This window comes from Pomacea canaliculata, linkage group LG1 (assembly GCF_003073045.1).
Source record: "Pomacea canaliculata isolate SZHN2017 linkage group LG1, ASM307304v1, whole genome shotgun sequence".
NCBI lineage: Eukaryota > Metazoa > Mollusca > Gastropoda > Architaenioglossa > Ampullariidae > Pomacea > Pomacea canaliculata.
In genome coordinates, this window is record NC_037590.1 from 40,895,903 (window position 1) to 40,923,270 (window position 27,368).

At 37.6% G+C, this 27,368-nt stretch overlaps 2 protein-coding genes across 3 annotated transcripts in view; one reads left to right on the forward strand and one right to left on the reverse strand.

Annotated features, from left to right (window-relative positions):
• Window positions 1-12,450, forward strand: part of LOC112561372 (dipeptidyl peptidase 4-like) — a 131,796-nt gene extending 119,346 nt beyond the window's left edge. The window contains 17 exon segments of the mRNA XM_025233830.1: window positions 253-379; window positions 577-615; window positions 1,348-1,452; window positions 1,779-1,876; window positions 2,449-2,496; window positions 2,731-2,900; window positions 3,460-3,558; window positions 3,908-3,983; window positions 4,380-4,574; window positions 4,911-4,965; window positions 5,990-6,089; window positions 6,457-6,521; window positions 6,803-6,875; window positions 7,160-7,180; window positions 7,183-7,232; window positions 7,952-8,087; window positions 9,583-12,450. Coding sequence (XP_025089615.1) covers window positions 253-379; window positions 577-615; window positions 1,348-1,452; window positions 1,779-1,876; window positions 2,449-2,496; window positions 2,731-2,900; window positions 3,460-3,558; window positions 3,908-3,983; window positions 4,380-4,574; window positions 4,911-4,965; window positions 5,990-6,089; window positions 6,457-6,521; window positions 6,803-6,875; window positions 7,160-7,180; window positions 7,183-7,232; window positions 7,952-8,087; window positions 9,583-9,650 — 1,525 coding nt within the window. The 3' untranslated portion in view covers window positions 9,651-12,450.
• A 1,111-nt stretch (window positions 12,451-13,561) lies between these two features.
• LOC112571480 (RAB6-interacting golgin-like) lies at window positions 13,562-20,624 on the reverse strand. Of its 2 annotated transcripts, none has more exons than XM_025250471.1 (6): window positions 20,473-20,624; window positions 18,770-19,166; window positions 18,112-18,213; window positions 17,648-17,788; window positions 16,315-16,694; window positions 13,562-15,884 (listed from the first exon to the last, which is right to left on the reverse strand). In XM_025250471.1, exons 1-6 carry the CDS (start codon window positions 20,534-20,536, stop codon window positions 15,730-15,732), a joined length of 1,239 nt encoding a protein of 412 aa, XP_025106256.1. In that variant the 5' UTR covers window positions 20,537-20,624; the 3' UTR covers window positions 13,562-15,729. The 2 variants fall into 2 exon arrangements, with proteins under 2 accessions (XP_025106256.1, XP_025106266.1); XM_025250481.1 differs by lacking the exon at window positions 20,473-20,624 and adding an exon at window positions 19,817-20,426.
• Window positions 20,625-27,368: the final 6,744 nt, after the last annotated feature.

The window sequence follows — 27,368 nt, forward strand, 5'->3', positions numbered from 1 at the left end:
ATAGATTGGTGCGGTTAAAGAAAATTTGCTGGATTTCAGTTGAAGTAAAAACAAAACCTTAACTTTCTGCTTAACCCCTTTATTAGCCAAAATGTTTCCTTTTCAGTGTCTCTCTCAGTGAGATGTATCCATTAAATGTTTAGGGGTGTCGCTGCCTGAATTGAGAATACACCTGTTTAACTTGTAGAATCAAAATCAGGAGAATTATGCCCATGGTTATTTGTAGTCTTCCACAATTATGCTTTTGTGAAGGGAATATTACCTGACAACAGTGACATGGAGAAAGAACGATTCTGTCCTGGTGGCCTGGATGAATCGAGCTCAAAACCATTCATATGTCACCATCTGCGATGTCCATAGTGGAGGAAGCTGCCAAATTGTCAGTAGTTTATTTTTGGCCTTTTATTGAAAACAATTATCTTGATGAGAAATTCATTATTGTTTATTATTTCTTTTGTAATAGTTTCTTAAGTGTACATTCAAAAGAGTCATATATATTTTTGTTAGGTGTTGAATTTTTTTCAAACTACACTGCTAGATTTGTATAGTGAAAGATGTAAAATAACTTGTTTTCAGAGCTTTGAAGATGTGGTGCATGATGGATGGGCAAATGTGGTAAGTACACTATTTTGGAGTTTTGCGTGTGTGTGTGTGCATGTGCATGCACATGTGTTTTTTCAATGAGAGGAAGTACTATTAGCATATTCTTGGCCTGGTAATGTGAAGTGCAGAGAGCTGGCCACATGCTGACATTCCATTCAAGTGTTCTCATATATAACATCGTCTACTGGTGTGGTCACCTCCTCGTCAAAGGCAAGGCTGGCCAGATCCATTCCCCAGGCAAATAGTATTATTGGAACACGACAGCTGCCACTTTGTGACTTGTACCATCATGCCGTCCGAAGGATGGCATATAATATCGCTTCAGATCACTTGCAGCCTCTCTCTCCATCCCAACTTTCAACAGTTGCCCTTGGGCAGGCACTGCAAAGTACCATGTACGCAAAAAAATGTCTATCAGAGTTCTTTGTGCCAGCAGTCATCACCATCCTGAATAAAAGGCACAAGGACTTGTTGGCCTATCTTAGATTACCTGGCATTCTTTTCAGCAGGTGTATCTGTGAGAAGGTGTAGGTGTGCGTGTGAGTTAGATGTTGGGTATGGCTATGTATGTATGTGCATTATTATGTTTTATATATATAAATATATATGGGCTCCATATTATATTTGTAAGAGTTTAGTGATTTGTTCTTTATTATTATTTTCTGAATCGCAAATGTTTGTAGATTATTATTCACTTTCCATTATTCACTGTTTTGCTGATAGTGATGACAAAATTGTTTTCAGATGGCTCCACCTGTTTTTGCACCAGATGGACAAACTTACTTCTTGGTATTGCCACAACGAGATGCTGATCTTGGCTACTTCACCAATGTAGCAATGGTTCAAATTGTATGTGAGAGCGGTTTGAGTATTGTCTTTGGAATATCATTGTTAAACTGCATTTTGTTGGTCTTCTAGCTACTCTAAAATACTTTTGTAAAATGGAAAGTACCTTCTGCAGGGAAAGATTCTTTGTTTCCCATTTTCTTTCTTGTTTTGCTATTTATTTTCTTCTGCTTTTCTACAGTTCTTATTGTTTTGAAAACATAAGTAGGAATAATGGATTGAAAAAAAATAGGATTGATATTTTGCATTCCTTTAAAGGTAAAAATTCTAACTGCCTGGCTGTTTATGGCATGATGTAGGACATAAGCATATTTGTAATCTGCTTTCAGGGAGCAGGCAGTGCTAACTCAGACAGGAAATCTTTCCTGATGCTTGAGCCTTGGGAGGTGACAGCTGTTCTAGCATATGACCCAGAACATCAGTCTGTGTGAGCTGATCTCTTTGTGACACATTTAGTCTTTTACTTACACTAAATGCTTGTCTGAATATTCATAATTGATGTACTTGATATTCAAGTGCTACTCAAGACAAAAGTAACGTCTAATACAGATGAAAATGGAGTTGCAACATTACTGAGTTAATACAAGCAAAAAAAAAGGGAGAAAGGGGAGGTTGTTTGTAGATAGGATGCAAAAATTCTGCAGATGGTGTGAAAGTTCTTTTTTTAACTCATCAAAATAAGTCGCCACTTGGATGATGACCAGTAACAAGATGAACAATCTATAACATCCTGAAAGAGTAAATTATTTCTAATACTTTTGGGTTTCATTAATTGGACTTTGGTCACTGCACTATTTTTTTTAAAGGGTATTCTAGAGAGTTTCATTACTAAATCTTTTCCAAAAACTTTCAGTTTGATATATCACAAACTAATAAATGATTTCACCTGTCATATCTAGATTAAGGCTAATAACAGCTTTTGTTTTGTTTTTGGTTTTTTGATATATATATATACATCAGAAAGGAAATAATGGACAAATTGGATTTGTTACCTAACAGGTACTTCATTGGAACAGGTGGGGATCCAAGAGAACGGCACCTATACAGGTAAGATACAAGCAGCAAAGTTATAGTGATTATGCTTTTCCATTTGTTTGAGAACTGAGAGTATTTATTTAAGTAGACAGAAACATTTCAGCAATTGTTCATACAACTGCAAATGTGTTATCACAATTTACAAATAGCAGCAATATTTTCACATTTAGTAAATTGCATGGGCATTCCCTTTTCAGAAGAAACATTTGTACATATAGCTGTTAATGTAAGAATTATGTTTTACAGTGTAAACAAAAGCAGCAGACAGGTGACCTGTTTGACGTGTGACCTGGACGAGGCGCGCTGCCAATATGTGTCAGCTAGCTTTAGTCCAAGCACCAACTACTACATTCTGTCCTGCTTGGGCCCAGGAATACCATACTTCAGCCTGCGCTCACCGCATCAGAAGGCTGAGTGTGAGTTTTTTTACGTGTAGCTTCTCTTGGCTGCATGCAGTCTGTTTCCGTTTGTATTCTTGCTACTCTTTGCTCATTGGCCTGTTAATGTGTGTACTAAGTGACCTGGTGCACTATCAGACATGGGTGTGTCAAAATCATAAATAGCAGTCTCTTGGTTTCACCTGCATTGCTACTGCTTGTTACCCTGAAATAGTTTGTGTCATGAGAAGTGCAAGGGAGATAAGATAATCTTTATAAATAATTTTGAAAGAAATCATTTTGAAAATTTTTTTCATAATACAATTACTAAAATCTTAAGGTTAAAATATTTCAAACATTTTCTAGATGGAACAGTTTAAATGTATTTTTAATTTCAAAAGGACCCAGAGCAATTTTTGAGATGCTCAGAAGTTATGAATGCTAGAGGCTTTCATGTAGCACAACTCTAAGCAAGAACATTTTTAACCATGCAGTCTTAAACAGAGTCAGAGAAAAGGCATACATTTTTGTTATTCTCATTGCAACTGGGAATCAATAGTGATCAGATTAAGAAGTTTCAAAATCGCACTGTCAACAGTGAACAGACTGGAGAACAACACAGCTTTTGCCAGTCTAATAGCAACAAGAGCCATGCCCAGAGAGAAGTACTTCCAGGTTGAACTTGATACCAAAGAAAGTAAGTGCTTTACATGTGTATGTTTGAATGCATATTTAGCAATCTGTGTGTGTGAGAGAGAATCAGGTTATAATGAGTTGGAGGAGAGAGGATTAATGAGTCTTATGCAGTCATCTTTGACACAGGGATTATTTAGAAACAGATACATGGGAAAAAATGTATAAGTATTCTTTGGTCTGTCACAGAAATATTTTACTAGAATTCAGTGGAATATCATGTCACAAGAATAACTAACATTTGTCATAGAGTTTGGATGTATTGCTTCAGGAATAATTGAAATTAGTGTGACATTGTAATCGGTGGAAAAATGTACGGCTTGGTGTGTAAAAGGAATATTGTGGTTTGTCAGAGGTTTGGGGAAAGCTGCTATTACCACGTATTCTAAAGGAGGAAGAAATTCTTCTGTATCCCCTTCTGGTCAGTGTGTAAGTACCTGCTGTTGAATACATTTGAAATGTTTTTATTGTGATAAACCTTTAGATTTATTTAAACATCATTCATGCAGATAACAAAGACATATTCATCATATGTATACAAAAGTGGGAGCAGGGTTTGATGAAATATTTTGGTCATTATATTTATACAAAGTAAAGGTTCTTAAGTATGAAAACTTTAGTATATCTCTGCTTTTCAGACAATAAACTCATTCTTTATTTTTTTTACTTTAACACATATACTATTTCATGAGTAGTTAATGCAAGTCTCAGATATTTGTAGTTTTAATTTCAGCATAAGTTTTATGTGAGGCATGCCTCTTGCTTGCAATCTCTTTGGCATAATAGAAGGCCAGTAGTAATAGACTGGATTAACTTGTTTCTCAGATATGCAGGGCCAGGAACTCAGAAGGTTACTATGATGTATGAAATAGCCTGGGAGACATACCTGTGTAGCTCTCGAGATATGGTGATAATGTATGTTGATGGACGAGGCTCAGGTGGACGAGGTCAGCGCTGGTTGCATTCAGTTTATCGGCACCTCGGCAGATTTGAGGTTGATGACACCATTAAAGCTACCAAGTAAGAGAATTCTTGAAATGCTTGCAAAAAATATCAACCTGTTTTTATTTCAAGCTTATTTGGATTAAAAGAGCAGTTAGTTTCTGAACTAGAGTTTCATCTTTACATGCTTTTAATGTAACTTCTTTTTTTTTTTTGGAGGTATCAGTGAAATGGTTCAAGATGCAGCTTCATGTACATTTGTATGGATTTATTTTCTTTCAGAAAATTCACTGGAAGCTCAGATTTCTGTTACAGAAATACAGATATGCTTAATACAGCAGTATACATGCACTTTGATTTAGCATAATATGGAAGGGGTGGTTATCCTGACATAATTTTGTTTCATTTTTCCAGAGTTGTCACAGTTAATCAGTATATTGATGCATCAAAAGTCTCCATTTGGGGATGGGTAAGTACATTGATAAGAAAGCTATCCTGTGTCATTTGTTCATTTCATTAATCCTTTGATTGGTACCAGTTGACAAATAGTTATGCTAGAGACTGCTAGTACTTGTAGTCAGAGGGAACAACTGGACAAATGTACCAGCTGACAAACAATTATGCTGGACTACCATTACCAGATGACAGTTGTGCTGGACTGCTCGTACTGGTAGTCAACTGGACAGATGTAGTAACTGAAAGGGTTGCCTTTTAGCCTGTCTTGAGAAGTAGTCCTGCATGAAATTACCAATCCTTACCCTCATGTTTGCTAACCAGTTCTTCCTCTGTCCACCTCATGGGGGCAATTTTTGCATTCCCAGATTATTTCAATGAGGGCCATTGTTGTTTCTTTCCCACCCTGCTTGAGCAGCTCTTCAGGTATGTTCTCAGTGTCAAGTGACTTTCCTTTCTTTAGACAGTATGCAGCTATCTCCACCTTTTCTAGTAGGAATGGTTGGTTTACAAGTTTGGTTAGTGAATTCCTGGTAGTCTGGTCAATGAATTCAGGGGGTGGTTGAGAGGCATTTTGCTTTCAGTTCAACTCAGACAAAATAAGGTTGGTCCCTGTGTCAGCACCTGGATATGACCTTGCCCCCTTGTCCCACTGACCAAATAATGTACAATGCTCTTCTCCATTCTGCTTCCATGAGTAATTATCTTCTTTTGCATAATCATTCCTCATGATAATTAATGTGATAAATTCCATCATTGGTCTCAGCTTTTTTTTATTTAAAATTATTTCTAATTTATCACAGTTTACAGAGACTATATCACCATGCACTGTAATGTTATTTAAAGTGCAGTCAGGAAATATCTGGTTCAAAATTACTTGACACAAACCCTTACATATATCTACAGTGTGATACATTGCCAGAACCTGATAAAACACTTAGAGGAAGCACTTATGACCTGTTCAAGCAATCGTGTTCAGTGTTACCGATCACTGGGTACATTAGGTCCCCCAAAACCAAAATTTTGATTATTTGTTGCAGTCTTATGGAGGGTATGCTGCAGTGACAGCTCTGGGACGTAGCAGTGATATCTACCGCTGTGGTATTTCTGTGGCCCCTGTGACAGACTGGATATACTATGGTGGGTGAATAAACAGCTTTTGCTTTAATTGTTGCTCACATTGCTGAGGAGAAGATTGTTGAATGTTTTGTCTGTAACTGCTAGTGGTTGAATGGAGATGACTACTCCCAGATGGTGGTGGGGTGAGTGGGGTGGTGGTTGTGATTCTGCTACTCCAGGAGACAGGCATATGGGGCTAATATAGGTAAAAAAGCATGTTTGAATGTCATGCAGTTATTCCAACATAAGACAGACATATGACATAGAGATTAAGAGGGTCTTGTTAATTAAACAGGCTTCAAATGATCTTGAATGTTTGGTTATTTCTCGAAGCAAGTCATAGGCATCACTTTCTATGGCTATAATATACTGCTTTCTATTCCTACAGATTCAGTATACACAGAGCGGTATATGGGAATGCCAAGAGCAGATGATAATCTTCAAGGGTATAAGGTAAGTAGGCTACAGAAAGCTTTTCCCAGCCCATCTTTCTATCTATGAACATGTCTTGTTTTCACCTGTCCTTTTCTCCCATAGACCAATGTCAGATACTGGTAAAATAAATTTAATGATTATCTGTTGCTTTTCTCTGAATTTATGGCTGTTTCAGTCTGCCCATGTGTGTGGATGCACGGATACATGTCCATGCAAGCTTAGAAAAGTTAGAATGACCCTCCTTATTATCATTTAAGTACATTTCATTTGGTGTTTATCGACTCAATGTTTTTTTCCAGGAAGCCAATGTATCCCAGTATGTAGAAAAGTTAAAAAATTCTAGGTTTCTTTTGATTCATGGAACAGCAGATGGTAAGACTTTTTGATAAACTTGTTTAACTAAATTGTTTAGGCAATGTGACTAGTGTGAAAGGACAACTGACTATAAAAGATTGTAAAATTACAAAAATTATAGCCTTAAATTTTTTTATAGGAAATCAGCATCATGCAATGGGAATCAAGAAACTGAAAATGATCTGTACTCAAACCAAAAGAAATCAGTTGGATTTTGTTGTCAGCAAATGATCATAGCAATGAGCAGTTATAAGATGATTACATACCTGTAGTAAACTGCACTACATCAATCTCTGTTACAGATAATGTTCATTTCCAGCAGTCGGCCAGTTGATGAAAGCGATGATAGAATCTAATGTTCTCTTCAGAGCAATGGTAAGGCTAAGAGGAGTAATAAAATAGTACACTGATAGACAAGCATTGAGAGTTTATGGCTGATTGGGAAATTTAGAGAAGGGGTATAAATGTACGTGTGTGTGTACATACATATGTATGCTTTTAGTGTATGTCAGAGAGCATAGATGGAAGATAAAGAATCTCCTTAGTCTAGTAGACATCAGGGCACCAGTGGTTCACTGTGTGTAGAACACAGCAAGTGGATGGCAGAGTTTAATCCTCTTCTTTTGCTCTCTTTCCTTACTTAAGTTTTCATCCGCAGGCCTTCAGATAGCAACCTTCAGCTAGCAACCTTCAGCTCCACATTTAAGTGCACTCACCACAAGCCTACCCGATGTGTATGAGTGTGCACACACACAAGTTTAGTTTATAGTTTAGTCTTTGTTACACCTTGAGGACCATAGGGCCACAATTCCTCCTCGGCACACGCACTAATCTGCATTTAAATGTGCATGCATTCATGGGAGTGAAAATAGAGTGGGTACGAACAGTAGGTATGGAGGAGGAAGAGAAAAGGGGAAGAACTTGTGTGTTTATGCAGATGTGCATACAGTGATGTTCCTGGATTAACACCACCTGATCATGTGAAATATGAAAGTTCTTTTTTAACAACTTTGTGTTTTTGCACTTTCTTTTTTATTTCTTGAGTTTTTTTAATAGGTTCACAAAAATCTATTTTCGTGTTTCTTTTTTGGCAGGTATATCCTGACAAAAACCATGGGATTCTTGGAATCAATACAAGGCGACATCTGTTTTCAACCATCGAGGACTTTCTTACTGAATGTAATGAAGGCTACTCAACAAAGTTTGGACGCTTGCCAGAAGTGAAAGAGGGCAAGTGAAACCCTGTGATCCTAGAAAACCCTTGTGTCCTAAGGCAGCTAGTTGTGCACATCCTAAGTACTGATGATGTGTGTGTGAGACTAAGATGAAATGACTGAAAGTCAATGGATAGTTATGACAGTAGTTTTGAGAATGTATCTAAAATGCTGGTGTTTTTTTTGTTTACATTGCATGTGTTGAAGGCTTCATGCATGTTTTTTTGTTGTTGTTTTTAGCAGTGTTTCATTTTGCTCATTTGCATTAAATTGTAGAGCCTGTGACTTGTATGAATTGTTTGCTGGAAAAAGATGGGTCTTACGTGTTCTATTTTGTTTACTTCCCAGATATTATTGCAGGAAATAAGTCATGTTATCATTCACAGATCCTCATGTTAGCTACGACTGTAAACAAGTATAGTTGTGCATAGTTTATCCACAGTTGTTTTTTAACTTACAGAGTATTGAGAGTGTAGATCTCAAGCCCTATGTTTCCTGCAGTCTGATATCTGATATATGTAATGTCATGATTTTTTTTCAATATTTGTTATTATTTTTTGTTGACCTTAGTTGAGTTTGGTTTGCTGCCTGGTGTCTTACCTGTTTTCACCAATTTTGTTGTTTTGCCTTATGTTTAATTTCTTATATCTTTGCACTATGTGTTGTTCCAGATTTATGAGAAATCAAGGTGATATTTGTGGTGATGGTGATCAGCATGCATGTTTGTGTACAATCAACATATTAGCCATTTTCTTAGCCAAAAAAACCCCACCATACACACTTTTAAGTTCATACGGAACTTGAAATAACATTTGACTAGAGATTTTATTTTATATTTTATCCAGCTTAAAGCACAATTGAAACTTTCAACAGTTATTACTCAGGGAGTTCAATATTTTAATTTGGAATTATTTTTATGCTGCCTTAAACATTCTCAACAGAAATTATCCTAAAGCAGAACCTGTAAGATTCACAAGAAATATGTGGTAGTATGATGTAGAAAGTAAACTAGATGACTTTGATTTTGTATTGCATCCATTTGATCTGCATCAAGAAGAATTACGGTTATATATTTTAATTGATGGTGCTTGTTTGTTTAGCTGTACTTGTTGCTTTTAATCTTGCATGACATATGACTGTGATTTTTGTTTCTTCTCGTTAAAAATGGTTATTGGTTTTTGTTTTTCTTACATCAGAGTACTTTATTTGGCTTATTTGGCTGAAATATTTCCAGCAATTCTTGTTCATACATCAGATTTCTTTTTTCAGTGCCTTAAATAATGTCTTTGCAGTCAGAAAAAATATCTCCAGGTTTACATTTGTCAGCATTTTTGGGGGGAAAGGGTTTGAAGTGACGATGTAGTGTTATTTGCATCCAGTCTGTGAACATTGAAATATGGTGGGCGATATCTTCATTGATGTCTTAAATTTTTTTGTTCCCAAATTTACTTGATGCTTCAAGGTTGAGTGCATCTTCCTTCAAGATAATGGACCACTTCTGATTATTGCAGATGAGGAAGAAGTGCGTGTCACCAATGAGAAACAGCTTGAAATGAACATGGATATGATGTGTGGATAAAATAGCTGCTGAAATGAGAGTTTAGTCTTAACACAGACATCACCTCATTGATTTTCTTCTCGTTTTCTGTTAAGGATGGAAACTGACAGAACATCTTGATGACTGTGTGCGTGCATGTGCGCATACTTGCACGCACACATACATGTTGGTGGATGGATGTACAATGGTTGTGTATGCATGCATGCTTGACTGTGTGCAAGAATATGTGAATTGGGCATTGAGCAACAAAACTCTCTGATCAGAGGTCTGTTTAGACGAGAAATACTTGATTTCAGATACAAAATAACCGGAAACCAGGTTGCAGTATCTCCTTACAATTCTAGAGATATAAAAATCTAAAATGGAAGCACAATCTTCTTCGTTCCATTGCTTTTATTAATCCTTCTTGTTTATGCTGGGATACAGGGGTTTGTGAGGTGCATATCTTGGAAATTTCCCATTCTTGTCAAGACCTTATTCAGACCTCTGCTCCTGTAAATTTTGTCCAGTTGCAATCAAAATGCATTGCACCTTAAAAGGTGGCTGCAAACAGGAGTGTGTGTGTATATATATACGTGTGCGAGCATGGGCGATCACAGAGATGTGTAAGCAGGGATCATACCTACATAAGAGTAGGAACACTGTCTTGCAAGTGGCATTTCAAGCATTTTTAAAGGGAAAGTTGGTTGTTGAATCGTATAAAAGATTTTTAGGACTTTTTAAAAACTCTATTCATGCTTAATTTTTTTCCCTACATATCTGCACTTGCAAGCCATGGGGTTTCTTTTTTTTTCTTTTATTGTGAGTACTATTTAGAGCCTTTTAAACCACTTTTGCTGATATCAAAGATAAGAAAACCTTCCTGCTCATAATCATAATTTTTGTTGTTATTTTTATGATCACATTCTTCCAACTTTAATATTCTGGTAACATGCCTGATATGAAAAAAAAGGTTAATAAGTTTAAATCTGTCAGACAACCTTGCCAGTGGAACAAGGAATGTCAGTTATCATTATATCAACATAGCTTTCTGATAACAGGGTACAACTTTTTGCTCAGCACCAATCTTATTATTTATTTAAGTATGGGGGTCTTCATGCTTAAATGCCTGGTGAAAGATATGGTCAGTGGTTAAAGATAATAGGTTGCCAGTCCCACTCACGTGTAAAACACCTGCTGAATATTCTGCTTGAGTTGAATTTATCATTTGAATTAGCCAAATGTGGTCTCATTTTTTACATTGTTAACTTTGGTACCATCAGAAAATTTTTGAAATCTATATTTTTACTACATGTTGATATGGAGTGTTGTGAACATTTCCTGCATTGGTGGTCAGAGAAATCCATTAGTCTCATCAAATACCTTTTTTCAGACCAGAAAATAAGGTGATTTTTTGTTAAATAAAAACTCTTTGTACTATGTAGTTCTGGTATGTGTGTGTATATATATATGTTTAAATTTATTTCCAACTATTACTGTTCCTCCTGTTGTTTTCAAGTTTGATGTGTTTCTTTTGTTTTCTTCTAACAAGACTCCTGACCTGCATAATTCAGTATGTTTCCATAGCTCTAGTATTTCTTATGGGAGAATGTTTTCCAGTGAACAATGGTAATGGTAAATTGTCTACATATTTTGCACTTGCTGTGAATTCAGTCTACCCTCGGTAACTTACCTGTGTGTGAGAGGAAAGAATTTCATTTTTTTACCTTGCTTCCTCTTTTATTATTTTGGTTTTTCGACATCTCAACTCATAGTTTTGGGTTCTGTGCTTCCTTAAAGACCATGTATCTATATAAACTTTGCAGACTGCCCCCCCCCCAAAAAAAAAAGCCTGACTAATGTGAGATTCCAAAAAAAAGTACTTGTGAGAAAAATAAATTATCATTAGGCTGAAATAAATTTAAATATGTATCCAAAAATCATGGCTTAAACAGCTAGGCTTTGTGTGAATAGTTTAGAGGTAGAAAAAGCACATTACATATTATGAAAAATGTGTTCTCTGTAGGTTACTTTAAAAAGGTGATTGCCAGATTTATACTTAGTTCTTCAGTACTGACTAATCCCTAGTAATACAGGGTTTGGATTAACATTCCAGCCAGTTATTAATCAGAGAACTGAAATTATCACTGTAGCATGATACTTATTCTGGGAACATAGTATGGATTTTTTTTTTAAATGCTGCTGCACATTAGGAAGAGGGAATGTGCATGAACACAGCCTAACTAAAATGCATTTCTTTCTCTACAGCATTCTGCCTTTTTACTGTTTAACTACTTTGTAGCATAGGAAAGTCAGGCTCAAACACATGGACGTCTAACTTAGAAAGTGAATTTATTAAGTTTTATTATTAAGCTTAGAAAGTCAGAATTGATTTTAGCAGCACTTTAGGCCCTTTTAAAATTTACGGTGACAAGTGGATCTAAAACTACCAGCCACTTTAAGGATACTGAATTTTGTTGAATGCATTTGTTTGAGACTGCTGTAATGTTTCAGTATTTAAAGATGGCGGTACTGCAGAGTTTGCCAGAAATGAGAAGCTCATGGAACTGATTTAGTAGCCTTTAATGTGAAATTTATGTAAGTGATGTAAATGTTTTGTCTCAAACACCACCCCTCTTTCCCCAATTTGCACATAACTGATAGATAAATTCACTGCAGTCATGGTCACCTTTTCAAAACTAGTCAGCAGTTTCAGTCTAAAAATATTTGTAAAGGTTACACTTGTAAATATTGTTATTACTTGCTTTACCCATTATTTCACAAACTTGTCTGTGATCATTTATAGAACACATATTTGAATAAATTTTGTAAAATCCATTCAGCCTGCCTGCATGTGTGCTTCTGTGCATTTGCTGACATTCTCAAAAGATTTTGCCAAAGTAAGGAATGCTTTGCAATACATTTCTTTTGGGAAGGTTTGTCAAAGAAATAGGAAACATGCATCCAACTGCTTTTCTCAAAGTATAAAAAAACGATGCAAATATATATATTTTTTCAAAAACGTTCCCACAAATGCATGTTACACAAGTTTATATGTCTCCATATGTTTGTAAATTTAAGCCCAGTTTTTCACCCTTGGTAAATTTTTTTAAAATCCCACTGGTAAACTTGCATATGTACAATTGTCTCAAGGCACAAGTTAAGAAACTTGTACTAAAATGTACAGTAATCACACTTTAAGTACAGGACAAAAAGCACTGCTTTCAACACAATTATGTTCAATGATGTGTACAGGCAGGAAAAGGAGGAATGGTTACATGAACAGTCAAAAGGGATACAAGGATGATGACAATGAAAGCATGATAAAAATGAAGTTTTAATTTTGGCACTGCTAATTTATCCCAGATGGCTATTTAGAAAAGCACAAAATACACAAAATACCTTGTCAGGGGTGCAGTCACACTTTTACAAATATGACCCAATTTCAAGCAACATTTCAAGAAATGTGTTACCTTCTATGCATGATTTCACAAGTGATGGTGCTTAATTAACAAAAATAATCTAACTGTAGATGGCTATACACAGGGCTTCTGCTAAGGCTAAATTCTTTGGGGTCCCGGGGACCCCTTCTTCAGATTTTTAAAGGTCCCTGTTCTTCGCCCAAATTTGAAGGGGACCCAATTGACGAAAATTGAAGGGGTCCTCCGAAACTTTTAATGCGTACTGTACGCAATTTTTGCGTAAGCAGAAGCCCTGTATACATATGATTTACATACTAAGTTAAATTTTAATACATTTTTATGTTTCTAGTCATTAAATAATAATAATAAATGCAAAATTTCTAAAGCGCATACTCACGCTCCTAAGGAGTATGCTCTTAGTGCCTAAGAACAAGAATGAATCACGGACAGCATACGAGGGACAGGACACAAACAAATAACATATGAACTATAAAACAATAAACAACCGTACTAAACAAAGAATAAAATTAAATACAGAAAACACAAAGAGGAACCAAATAACAAGCACACGAGCTGAGAGTAACACGATATTGCAAAAGGAAGGGTGTGAAAATGGACTAGCATTATGGGAAAGGTTGTTAGGAGTAATGTTAATGGAAGAGGTGCGTAAATAAGCAATTTCAAGGTAGTCATTCTCTTTATGTTGTAAGATGTGTTAGAGAAAATGCTTATTGATAAGTAACTTCATGAGAGGATTCGCTATGTGACAGCACTTATAATATTACCAGACAATGATAAGAAGTGTGGAAAAGTATGTTGCAGAAAGAATCACATACAAAAACATGGGGAATACTGAAACCCGTAAATCTTTGCAGTGACAGCCACATGATAGAAGCTGCTGTCAGTCTTGGGAATAGGATGGACTACAGAAAGTCATTCAACTCAAAGGAGTCACCTCAATCACCTAACCTTGAAAAGTTCAGAAGGAATAAGAACAATGTTAGCAGACCCACATCTAAATCCAGTAGATAGGTGGGAATGGAACAATGGATGATTGGTATGCGTGTGTTAGTGTGTCAACAGTGCACGTGAAGAAAACAAGCAGTGACTGGCCAAGGGATGCACATAGCAACAGTTGAAAATTGTGTTTTATGGATAATAAGTGTGAGATATGGCATGAAAGGTTCGATGCATCCAGTATGAGACCATGGCATATCTCTAATGACCAACAAATAACTAAGTCAAATATACCATGAGTTGCTTGTCATAAGGGATTATTCATGAGTATGAAATGGAAACAACCAGTGGAACAAACAGATGTTCACTGTGTGACAGTCATACCAACTACTAACAAATAAAAGCACAACTTAAAAGAACATGTTGCATATCATAATGGACGGAAATCTTGATAAATGTTCTTGTAATGGATACATTTCCCACTAAAAAATTTCTTCATCTCATCAAAACAAAATTGCCTGAAAGACATGGTCATAAAAATATAGTTTTTTTCCTCCAGCAGTGCTATAATCTAATTAAGGGAGCCAAACTGGAGAGTTAACTAGCGTTTCTCCTCCATAACAAACAAGACCCCCCCACCCAAATTCAAAATGTTAGGGGGTCTTCAGACCCCCAGATAAAACTATTGGCAGTTAGTTTTATCAACCAGTCACTGGAAGACTTATTATATTTAAACAAACATAAGTAACATTGTGTTGATGTAATGTGTTAATATTATCATGCTTTTGATACCAGATGCCAATAGACTGCTTTATTAGTGGCATGTTCCAAGGTGACCTGTTTTTGACATGTGCGCTGCTTTCTGTAGCGTCTTGGGTCCACCCTGACCCAAATTACATCAACATATTGCCATGCATAGCCCTTTTCAACACATGCTTGACTAAATGATGAGTATTGGAAAATGTTAATTATTCATTTAAAATTATTTGCTGTGAACATTTCAAATTGGTGATGTGATATTGAAATATGGCTGTCAGTCCAGGTAACAGGTGCAGTTAGCAGTTTCAAGCACCAAAAACAATTTTTTTTTCTTAATTACTATTTACTGGCATAATTCCTAAAGTGACCTGAAAGACTGTCTACATGAACTTATTAGAATGTACCACTAATACACCATCCCAATATGCTAGTTCTGATTAGAAGGTAAAAAGTAATTAAATATGTGTGCACATTATGCAATAGACCCTATGATTTTGTTGAGACAATCAATACTCCACAGTTTTTGTTGTTGAAGGGAGCACACATGGCTGAAAGCTACAAGTGAGTACATATATATTTTTCTTGAGTATAGTAAAAGGTTTAATTTTCCTATTATCAATATTTAACAGATCTATTAGAAATGTATACAACCATGACTAAATACTATGTGAATTTAAATCCATTTGTGAAAATATGTGCATATAACTAATGGTGACAGCTAGTACTAAGTCTGTCCTAGTCTACAATGGGTCTCTCTGCACTCTTCAACTTGTAGGAAAAATAAAATTGTGCCATTAAATGATTTACCTGTCTGTTACATTTCATAAAAACCTTTATCATTGCTGTATATAACTTCATTCAGGTACTGTTGTGGAGAAAAATTTAAAAGAATATTTCTATTCTTTGCATTAATAAATTTGGACTGGTACATGCATTTGGACATACACATGGATAAAGATGTGCACATGTACATCTTGCATTAATCATGACATTAGTTTGCTTGTCTCTGCTCCACCATCCTGTGATTCAAGTGCTGCATTCATATTCTCCCCTTCACCCATTGCCAGTGGCTCTGTCTCTTGGGTCTTTGTGCAGGATGGTGCCACACAGTCACCAGCTTCTGTCCCAGACACATTCACTGGGGATGCGGACAGGCATGTGAAATTAATCAGGCAGCTGATCTAGAAATTCCTTTCTCCCACAATGAAAACTTACAAACTGTCTTACTACAGTGATGAGCTGCTACATTTGTAGCCATCCATGTGTATAAATATACCTTCTTATCAAGCAGCAGACATGGGCAAGAATTAACCAAATGGTGATTTTTTTCAATCCTTGACAAGGAATTGTTATGCGTATTCGAATTTTACACAGGATCACCTGTATTTGAAAAATTAAGACGTTTTGCATGCTTTGGAAATGAGGAATTCCCCTCTAAGCATTAAACATTTTGTACAGTTGAACATCATCAATTAACCAAAACAGCATCTTTTTCAAAAAGAAAAAATGCCATCATTGTAGACAAGGTGTGTTCTGCAATACAGTAACACTATAAAATAAAAGCTTACCTGCATTCTCAGTCTGAACATTATTTTCTTGGAGCTGTGAAATGTTGGAAGCACCACTGATTTGTTCTGAAGAAGCTATAAGCTGGCTCTGGGCTTCATAAGGGCCAGGTGAGAGAGGACTTGTGGGAGTGGTGCATGGTCGGTGGAGAGTGTTGATAGGAGAGAATGACAGAAGTGGGGGAATGGGGGCCATTTCCAGGCTGCTATCACCTTCCAAACCAAGCTCTTTCATGAGTTCAGCAAGGCGAGCAGCTTTCCGTATCTCGTTCTGCTGAATGATTGTGTACAGATGCTCTGTCAGGGACTCTTTCAGCTCACTTTTTTCTGCTAATATCAGTTTTGCTGCCACAAACTCTTTCTCTGCTCGCTCATATCGTTTCCTGCAAGAAATAAAATTATTGTCACTATTTAGTGAATACAATGATTAATGGTTTGGTAAAACTTGGTAAGCACTGGTCAAACATAAACACAAAGTGAGATAACAACATATGAGGTATATGGTTAAATATATATATACATAAAACTCGAAATGACTTAGCATCGTTTAATACAGCATCAACAGAAATGCATATACTTGGGATAAATATAATTAATAATTATGTAACTACCAGAAGAAAAAAGGATTGTAAAAGTTTTCATTTTAGCCAAACATCTTAACTCATGATTGAGAGAGTTCCTGTCATGAATGTAGGTTACAAAGCAGAATTTACAACAAAAAAGATTTATTAGAATATACATGAAAGTTCAACTATTGCTAAGTATTATATATTTATTTTCAGCTGTTGAAGTACAAATCCATGTCAAGTTGAGTAACTGGCAACCGTCTCAAACACGTCATTTGACCAACTGACTCACTGTCTACTTTCAAATAAACAAAATACCTGATTGCTTAACTATGTTTAGTTCCTCAAGGGAAGTAATTCATTGTATTAAAAAAAAAAATCACTGGAGAAGCAGTTTCTTCCTTTATATATTTATACCCAGCGTGATGTATTTTGAAACACTACTCAGTTCACATTGTAGTGCATCTGAAATACACCATAGCTACAAAGATGTTCACAGTTGCAGAAGAAAATTGTATAAAAAGAGTTAATCGGGAATAATGTTGCCTTAAACTACCTCAGTATGAAAAATTCCTCAGAAAGACAAAAAGCAAGAATTTTAACTAAACTCTGCGTAATGGTCCAGAAGTTACTCAAAATTTGCAGAAACATATCCTTGCTTTTCAAAAAAAGAGAATGCATTTAAATGTTATCACCTACAAAGGGGCCATCCCTAACCATGTAATTAGAAGAAAATTCCTTCTTCCAAGCAAACCAAAACATTTACATACTGTGCTTGAAGGAAATCTATGCTGGCCATCTCAATGCGATCTCGAATGATGGACACATCAGCAGTTACCAGGTTGTCTAGGTGGTTTAACTCCTTCTGCACTTTAACAAGCTTTTCAGCCTCAGCTTTGGCCATTTTGCTTCTGAAAAAGCAAGAAAAACCATTATCTGCATATGTGTGTGCATGCATGTATATATGTACATATACAACTACGATCTTCGACCAGAGGCATATGCTACTAGTAGTTAACTCTAGTTATCAAAATAACTTTCTGGAATGTCCTGACTCACCATAAATTACACAAAGATAAGCAATTTCTATTTTTTGTCCCCACAAGGTGAATGCTTTGTCTGACAGTTTACCTTTAGATAGCAAAATAAAATAACGCAACAGATATATATAGAGAGTACAAATATATAAATTATATAACACAAATGAATGTGTGATAATCATGACTGGGCTTACCTCTGCTTGATTGCTTCAGCAAGCATTTGGCGGCGTTGTTTGTTTTCTTCTTCCATTTTTTTCTGTTGTTGCCTGAACTGTTCCACGCGACTAAATTCTATCCTGAAAATACAAGTATAGAAATGCATATAATAAGGAAAACTTTCTTTTCAACATGTCTGTTGTATAAATTTTGATGATAGCAATTTTAAAATTCTGATATCACTCTGCTTATGATCTTTGATGAACAATATTATCAGGTTTAAGGTGGTTTTTTTTTTTCAATGGTAGATACAAGTCTTTATATGGATCATAAAAAATTCGGGGAAAAACGGCTTAGCAGATACTGACAGCGGGGAAGAAAAAATTGTGACTGAAGAAAATAAGAGGCATAACAATGATAGTGATTGCATCAAATAATCAAAATAAATGACAGGATTAGACAACTAATGTAAAAATGGCAGAAAAATATTGGCAAGCTATGCAAATGCATATACATAAAATGATGCATACACTGAACTATATGTGGCAGCATGGATTTGCATACTTACATATGTTCCAGTCCTTGATTTAAGTCAAAAACAATCTTAAAATTTCCTTAATAATGACCATGTACTATACACATAATATTTAGGATTCTTTCACGTTTAAGTAAAAAGTGAAATACAGCAACACATACCTGAGTGCCTCCTGCTCATCTAGCTCTTTCACATCATCTACCACAATGCCATTATTATCCATGCCATTTTCTTTTATAGAAACTCTGGTATGCACATCACTAATACAAACATTTGAGTCCTGCATCTGATCAGAATTAGTGTGCATTTCTGAGCCTGTCCCTTGTTTTTCTGACTTCACAGAATTTAGTTTCTGTAGGTCATCTGTTTTCCTGTGAGATTCTGGTTTTGCATTTTGTGAAAGTCTTTGAGATGGCGGCAAGTCTGTGCTACTGATTTGAGAAAATTCTTCAACTCTCTGTCGGGCTAGCAAATCCCGTGATTGTGTCTGCTTCTTTTTCATGACCTGCTTGCTGTTGTTTGTATTTGACGTCAGTCTGGGCTGAGACCGTTCAAGACCTTGAGAACAAATAACAAAACTGAAACATGCATTTTATTCAACTATGTGAAATTAAGATTTTTTGGCATCTACATCTTAAAAGCCCAAAATAGTGATTTACCAGTGTTTTAGTATTTGATTCTTTAGTTTTTATAGATTTTTCATATTATGGTAGTTTCATATTGCTACCTTTGTACCATAGAGTAATATGAGATATTCATGTTCACCACATGGTGTGGTGGAAGGAAGCAGCACCCTTCCTCACCCTACCACCATCCTAGCCAAGGGAAACTTCTCCCACTGCTTTGGGTAACCTCGGGAAAGATAAAAACTAAGCAAGTTAATTCCTACAGCAAATTGTGATGCTGCTACAATGGCATTGATGGCAAGGATCTTCCCCAGTCATAGCACCACCCAGCACCATTTGTATTTCTGCCAGGCCAGGCCTCACAATGTCAGCATTGTTTCCATTCCAGGCCATGCTAGATGACAAGGCAGAAGAGCTCTATGATCAGCCAAAAATGGTTTTAAAGGCAATATTGAGGAAACACGTCCTAGCTGGAACACCAAGATCAGCCCAGATGCTTACCAGCATTGAACACAAAATTCAGCTTAGGTAAAATCAACAAGGGCCAAAGACTAGATTTTGCACAGAGCTAACACAAAGTACCTTGATACAGTCCATCCCAATAAGGAATCCAAAATGGCGACTTGACTCTCTCCAAATCATTTGGTCCACAACCAAACCAGCTTCACCCTATTGCAAAGGCATTTCAAATCCACCATCAAGAAGGCCAAAATGAGGTCATACCCAGGTGCCAACGTAGGCAACAACTATAACCTTATTTTAGTGAATCTGATTGAAACTGAAGGTGAAATGCCACTAAAACAATCTATGAAATCAGTTTCACTTGGAGAAGCTTCAAGACCAAAACAATGCAGATATCTTCAAGGCTTAAATTGGTGGTAAATTCCCCATCCTAAAAAAATACCAAGAAGTGCTATAGGGAGGCAAAGGAAGGAGAAACACTGAGTCACGTTATTTGTAACCAGTCAAAGGATGTATTGAACAGCGGACGTATCGGTCAACGTAACTGCCTTGATAAGTATATTAATAATCCAAATCTAATATTATTTAAAATATAAACTTTGAACCGTGAAGAGAAGGGGGTGTCTGTAATAGAAAGGTAAAATGAACATTATTAAAGTTCAAATTTGAGCAAAAGCACGGCACTTCTAACTCCCTGTATTACATAAATTTGCACATAATTCATTGTGAAAATGATATTAACAGATGGTGTTTGTAACTGAGGTGTTTGTTATCACCTGGGGAGGACGATTGCTTGATTTGACGGAGATCTTCCTCCGTGAAGCCTGACCAGCCCGCCATGTTGTCAAGCTGGCAGGCTCCCTTTCCTCATTGTGGCCGTCCCTGAATAATAGCAGCTCCTTCGCCACATTGTTCTACCATTTCTCGTTCAATTCATCTTTTTATAAACATTGCAATGAATGAATTTTAAAGTAACAGAATATCTGGAAACGTGCTTCTTCTGAAATCTAAATATTTTGAAATCAACTACGATCTCTCCCTTCCAGGGAGCTTCCGCACACAAGGGACAACTCGAGGGTAACTCCGTGTGGAGAAAAGAAAGACATTTAGCTCCCTTTTACCGACACAGTAAGACGATAGCCGTAGAAAGACCAACCTCTTTAAAACAACAAAAACATCTGTTGTAATTGGGAAAAACACGTACACAAATAAAACACTTTGCAAACAAAATACAACTCATCAGTCAATCAAATCAAACTTTATTGTCTTTACAAGGTATTGCTCATGACAGAAATATATTTTTTCTTTGGCTCACAATCACTATATATATATACAAACATAAAACAGAGCATTTATATTTATACACATATAAGAAAATGCACAGACATACCCATACACGACATTCAACACACACGCAGACCTACATCCTCTCACACATGAACCTCCTGAGAAGGATGCCAAGTAATATGAAATAGACCTACGAGTCCTTTGTGCCTTTTATTTAGGATGGTGATGGTTGCTGGCACAAAGGACCTCTGATAAGCATTTTTTCGCCACGTGGTACTTTGTAGCGCCTGCCGGTGGGCAACAGCTGAAAGGTACTTAAAACTGACAGCCTTCTGCGCCTGCTGTCCTATGATTTGAATTGGTGGGGAGGGACGGGTATATTGCCATCTCTTCTATCACGTACGTTGCTCTCCCAAAGGCCATCTTCAGAAAGCCGCGGTCAAACCAGTCCTCTAGCTGTAGTTCTCAATGCAGGCCAGGAACTGCTCATCTTTGATTTTGAAGTATAGACGCCAAAAAAAAACAAAATACAAAAATACATATATATTGACTAAAAATTAACATAGCATGCACACATATACTGAAGTAATCGGCAATTAATTAATATTAAGCAAGTAGAGTACTACATTAGCATGGCATCAAAGTAAAGGAACACTTGCAGTCAAGGCAAGATGTAGGAGAGTTACTTCGAACACTTGAAGGAATTTCTACGGACAACAGAGCTGAGAGCATGCTTGGCAAGAAAGCATAAAGACAGTTATCGTGAGTTCAGTCAAGTAATGTCGTTGGTGCGCACAGTTCTGATCGAAATTCTGTAATCAGCGGAGAATGTAGCGAGCAGCGACATGCACGGTCGGTAGAGCAGTAAAGGTGAAGACTGCATGCATGGTGCGTAGATAAGAAGTATGCAAGGAAATTGAGGGAATCGATCGCGGAAAGAAAAAAAGATCAGAACAACTTCAAGCGAGATAACCAAGAGGAAGAATAATCTGCAGAGCCGTTAGTGATGACGTGAGGATTGGACTGAGCGCGGACAAATGAACGAGCAGTTATAATCAGGAGACTCCACAGACGACAGAGATACACGGATAAGACAAAAACAATTTAAACAAGAAACGGAGCAGTTTCCTCGATCCGGTTAGAAGAGAACGATGCTTCCAGATAGTATTATGGAGCAAGTCACTATATCTGCGCCTTTTCTTTTGTGAGATATGTAGGTAGGGAGAGCACAGTGTGGTGAGTTGTGTCTGCGTGTGTCGGGGAGAAGGTGTCGCACGATATGCAAATCCACATAAAATTTTACAGATTTCATTCCTTTCATCTACAGGAAGGTCGCAGACTTAGTTTCGTTTGATATTTTGCTGCGAAACTTATTAGACAGAGGTGGGTAACGGTTGGCGGGTGGTGAGATACCTAAAAGATGTGCCCTTTGACCTAGTTGCCGAGTCCAGTGTCTGGAAGTGGGACATCATCAGGGAAACGCTGGGTGCCCTTGTTAGTCCCAACCATGATTTACTTTGAATAGATTTTCTAGGGTTCGGCCCTGTTGTCAGCATCGCCAACCCGACTCTTTTCAAGCAGTTGAAATTCTTTAGAAAACACTATAAAGAAACGCAGCAGTCGACTTTGCAATGATGGGCGGTGTGTGAACCTCACATGCCTGAGTCTTTGATGAGTGCACTTGTGCGAGCGAGTTCAGTTGTGTCCAAGTCTTTCTCCCTCCCTCTCTCTCTCACACTCAGCTTTCTTTCAGGTCGACGTTCACCTGTGGGCGTAGCTGTGAATTATACAATCATACTCCATGGATTTGTTTTATATCCTCTCGGTGATGATAATAATAATAAATTCAAAATTTGTAAAGCGCATACTCACACTCATAAGGAGCATGCTCTTAGCGCTTAAGAACAAGAACATAAAATGGACAGCATACGAGGGACAGGAACACAAACATAACATATGAACCATAAAAAAAATTAACAATTGCACTAAACGAAGAATAAAATCAAATACAGAAAACACAAAGAGGAACAAAAAAAAAAACAAAAAAAAAAAAAAAATAACAACCAAGAACAAGAGCTGAGAGTAACATGATATTGCAAAAGGAATGCATTGTGTGAAAGGTTGTTAGGTGTGTTTTCAGTGAACTTTTAAAGGATTCAATAGCGGGTAGGTGGAGGATATGGAAAGTTCCATTGTTTCGCTGCACAATAACCAAAAATCCTAGGCAAAACTCAGTCAAGTTGCTAAGCAGAGGGAGGCTGAAGCAGGGCCGTTTGTCATAGAATTTGCCAGAAAAAGGCGCAGAGAATCCCAGAGATGTCCGAGAAAGAAAAGGAGCGTCCGCCGCTTCTCCCTCGTCTAATGCATGATACAGAGGCAGACTCGGGTGGTCGTCAGTGGCTCAGATATACACTGGGACAATGTATCAACAGCCCTAGGATGGCCTTCTGTTGCCATAACCTGTGAACCGTACACCAGATGGGGCGACCTCTAGATGATTAATCCACCTCCTAAGTCCGCGTAAAGCTTCTGGTCCAACAGCTTCCCCCTGTAGAACCTTACCTCTGCTTCACAACATGGCTCGTGAGGTCGTCTGCACTTTCAAACACTCGACTTCCTTTTTTCTAAAGTGTGTGGGAACTTTTCGCTGATCCAACTCTCTATTGGCTATCGCTCGACCAGGGTTAAAAGGCGTCTGCAAATCTCCAACCCACACCCCTCTCCTCCCATTATGCTCTTTATCATTCGCCTCACCCCTCCCCTACCGGTTAGTCATTCCTCGGCTGTCATGCGCATAGTTCTCACATTACTCAACTATTTCTATAGCCACTCCCAGTGAATTTTTTCTTTCTTTTTAATATCTCTCATTGTCACCCTCCTAAAAAACACTCGTTTCATCGTTCAGAGGTGTCTGCCCAGCTCATTTTTCATGTAGGGGGAAAGGAAACACCTTGATTCCTGAATCCGATACGGTATGTACTATTACACAACTGTATTGTTTTTGTTTTTTGTTTTTTTGTTTTGTTTTTTTATTTCTATATTTTTCTGGGTTTTTTTTTAAGGTCTTGTTTTGTCTTCGCGAAATTCTGATAAAATATCTGTTACATCTGCTACGTTCGTGACTCTCTCCCTGTGACCTCCTAGCTCACCACACTCTTCGTCTGACACCTTTAATTTTTGAACCACGTGATCGACGAAGCCTCAGCTCCATTCGTACCACCTCACATCCCTCTCCACTGTTCAGATCGTGTGTTGTAGTCCTGTCTCCTCAGCAACAATTAGGTTCTCTGTTAAGCAATGCACGTGCATCTCTTTGGCTTCCTGCCTCGTCGTCAGGGCATTGTTAGAGAAATGGCCAAATAAATACTTTAAACAGCGCGGAATGCAAGGGGAGGCAGTTTCATTCCTTGTAGCATCTGCACCGTGTGACTCGCTCTGTATAATTCAAGCCAGCGCAGTAAATAAGGCATCGTAAATTCTCAACCTGCTTTTGAATAGGATTTTTTTCTTTCACGAAGCAAGATCAGCTTGCAACACCTGCACTTGATTTTTATAGTTACATCAACAGTTCGCCATTCCAAAATATGATTGTAGTAGTGAAAGCATAAACTGTCAGGCTGACAATGTCACCGGCTGCACTGCCAAACAGACTGGTTAAACCAGAAAACTTCTCCGACTTTCCCACCGTAAGCACCTGACCAACGACCATTCCCTAGGGATTCACCAACCCTCGAAGGAGACAGGTGAGATGAAAGATCCGACATAACTTAGCTCCGACCAGGGTGATTGTTGCCAGTCAACAAAGGTCACATGAGTTCATCCTGCCAACTGTTGCTTTCTTCTCTCATGCTTCTCCCATAGCTCCAAGAACCAGTGCAGGAACTGAGCTGATGCAATTATGATTTCCTTCTCACATGCATAGTTAGAGGGCCATGTGTGGGCAACGGGACCTTATGAAACAAATAATTTTTAAACTTAGTAAAATAAAACTGTCATAAAGAATCGAACGTTATCACATATTTCTACATAAATATCCAATTTTATTTCTTCTGAGATTTGAATAGACATAAATATATTCACAAACAAATCTAGTATATTAAAAAAAAGACTAAGTTAAGTTTCTTCGCAAATTCATATTCACTACATTCTTTCTTCATCTGCAAAAAATAGGATCATTTAAAGTTTGTAAGGATCCCAAGTTCTTCTCGATGGTGTGATCATTTTAAACCTATTGTAAAAGTGTCAGAGGACCATTGGTGGAGCTTTGATTGCTGTACAGAGTGTGTCCAGAGGCTGCAGTCGTCGTTGTTGCAGAATGAAGGAGTGTGCATGGAATGACGCACTTCCCATTGCCATTAAGAGACCAAAATAGATCGATGCCTGTACCAGACAACAGCTCACCGGAGGAAAAAAGAGAAGATAGAATTGCACTTAACCTTTCTGTCTATGGCTGACAGAACTCTCGCGCGTCGTCGGCCTGGTTTAAAGGTAGAACTCGGCAGTAAACAGGATACAAACTCGATGCTCCATCTTTCTTGAAGTGTGTCGCTGTCTAAAGTCGGCTGGCTGGCTGGCTGGCTGGTTGGTTGGTTGGCTTGACAGTGCTTCCACTTAGCAGCTGTAAGCATATGTGAAAGGGGAGTGGGTGAAAACCAAATTGTCTGACCCTGCCACATCCAGAGAGAACTGTGTCTGTAGACGAGATACACGACCTTTGACCCTGGCTGGTGATAAGCTCGACATTTACCACGGAGGTAGCGGGCCGCCCACGTGTCACTGTAACCGGTTGCGTGCGCCATTTCCTGGGGTTTGTCTTTCTGAACTCTGCAAGTCGATCGTCACTGTAAGGACGGCCACACCTACTCGGCCTATATAAATGTCGAAAACACTAGCGCCAGCTTATTTTCCTCCCACAAAGTACAGTATTGAACCTCCTTCTTCTGCAAAAAATGGACACAATTCTGTCTGCGACAGGCCACTGGTGTGTACATCCATTAGTGTGTGTGTGTGATTGTAAATAAGTATGAAAAAGAGGAAAGAGAGAAAAGAATAGACCTAGGAAAACAATATCCGAACGGTACCAAGGTAATGTTTACACCAACCTTAATATAAATAAATGGTACAAAGTAATGTCTACACCAACAATTTCTCAACCAAACTCAAAGAACTAAAAGGTCAGTTTATCCTCCTGCTTATTTCTCTTTCATCTTGAGTGTCATGTTTATTCTCAGTTTCTGAACGATACAGAACTTCACTTTCTATCTTCCTCTTTCATATTTCTCTCATAAAGTTTCTCTCAACTAAGGGTATGAATAATAAGAAAAAAAGATTTTTTTTTAAATATTTTATTGTTCTGGTTTTTATTGTTCTTACCATAATATTAATTAACTTCCTGTTAACTTAAAAATGCATGACAGGTATTTCGGGGAGAAAATATTGACTCTGCAGAAGATAATAACAAAAGGAGGACTTTTGATTGGCTTCACCATCACAACCTTCCTCCCCATTGACCATTTCCACGAACATCATTACTGGTTCGTCATTCGCACCTCTTGTCTGTTGTTGACATTGTCTGCTGTTGCTAATGAGATAGTCGAACTATTTACATTGTCTGATCCTGCTAGTCACGTGGTCAAATTATCTACAGGCTGGATGCTTATCTCACTTGCTGCTGACATCAGTGACATGTTGTGATTTACACCGCCAAGGCCTTGAAACACTTTTGTCCCTGCGCCGCTGGTTAATTTTGCCATCATGCAAAAGTACTTCACTAATAGACACACACAGTTTGTTTTATTTTCTTTTCAATGCAAGCGGGTTCATCCGTTCAAAAGATTTGTTTTTCCTCTCACAAATTCGATAACACCTCGTAGCCATGGCGACAATTTCCAAGGCGACGAGCGGTTGACGTACATATCACATTAGGTGGATGTCTTTCTAAACCCAAAAACAAAAATATTTTTAAAGTTGGATTTTTTCCTGAATGTTTGCTTGCATCAGCCACCTTGTGCTATGCTACCATGATGTATATCTGTGGAGAAAAATAAGTAAAAGGGAGGAGAGAGGTGTTTAGTAAGTGGCCTTGACTGTTTCATTAAATTTCTCCGAGCACACGGCCGTCCTCGCTATTCGCCATCTCGGGAAAACGGTCAACGGTTCATTCACCAACCAGCTTCCAGCTGCTCCGCTGACGTCATCAAACAGCATGTCTCCTCATCTTTTCAAAAATAATTTCTCTGTCCTTCCGTTGTAAAACTGCGAGCTGCAGAACGGCTTTCATGTCGACAAAATAGCATCCTTGCCACTGTATCCACAGAGGACATCATCTATTTGCACTCAAACTTTTGTGAAGAAAAAAAAAAAGGTCGACGGTTCGTGTTTTGCG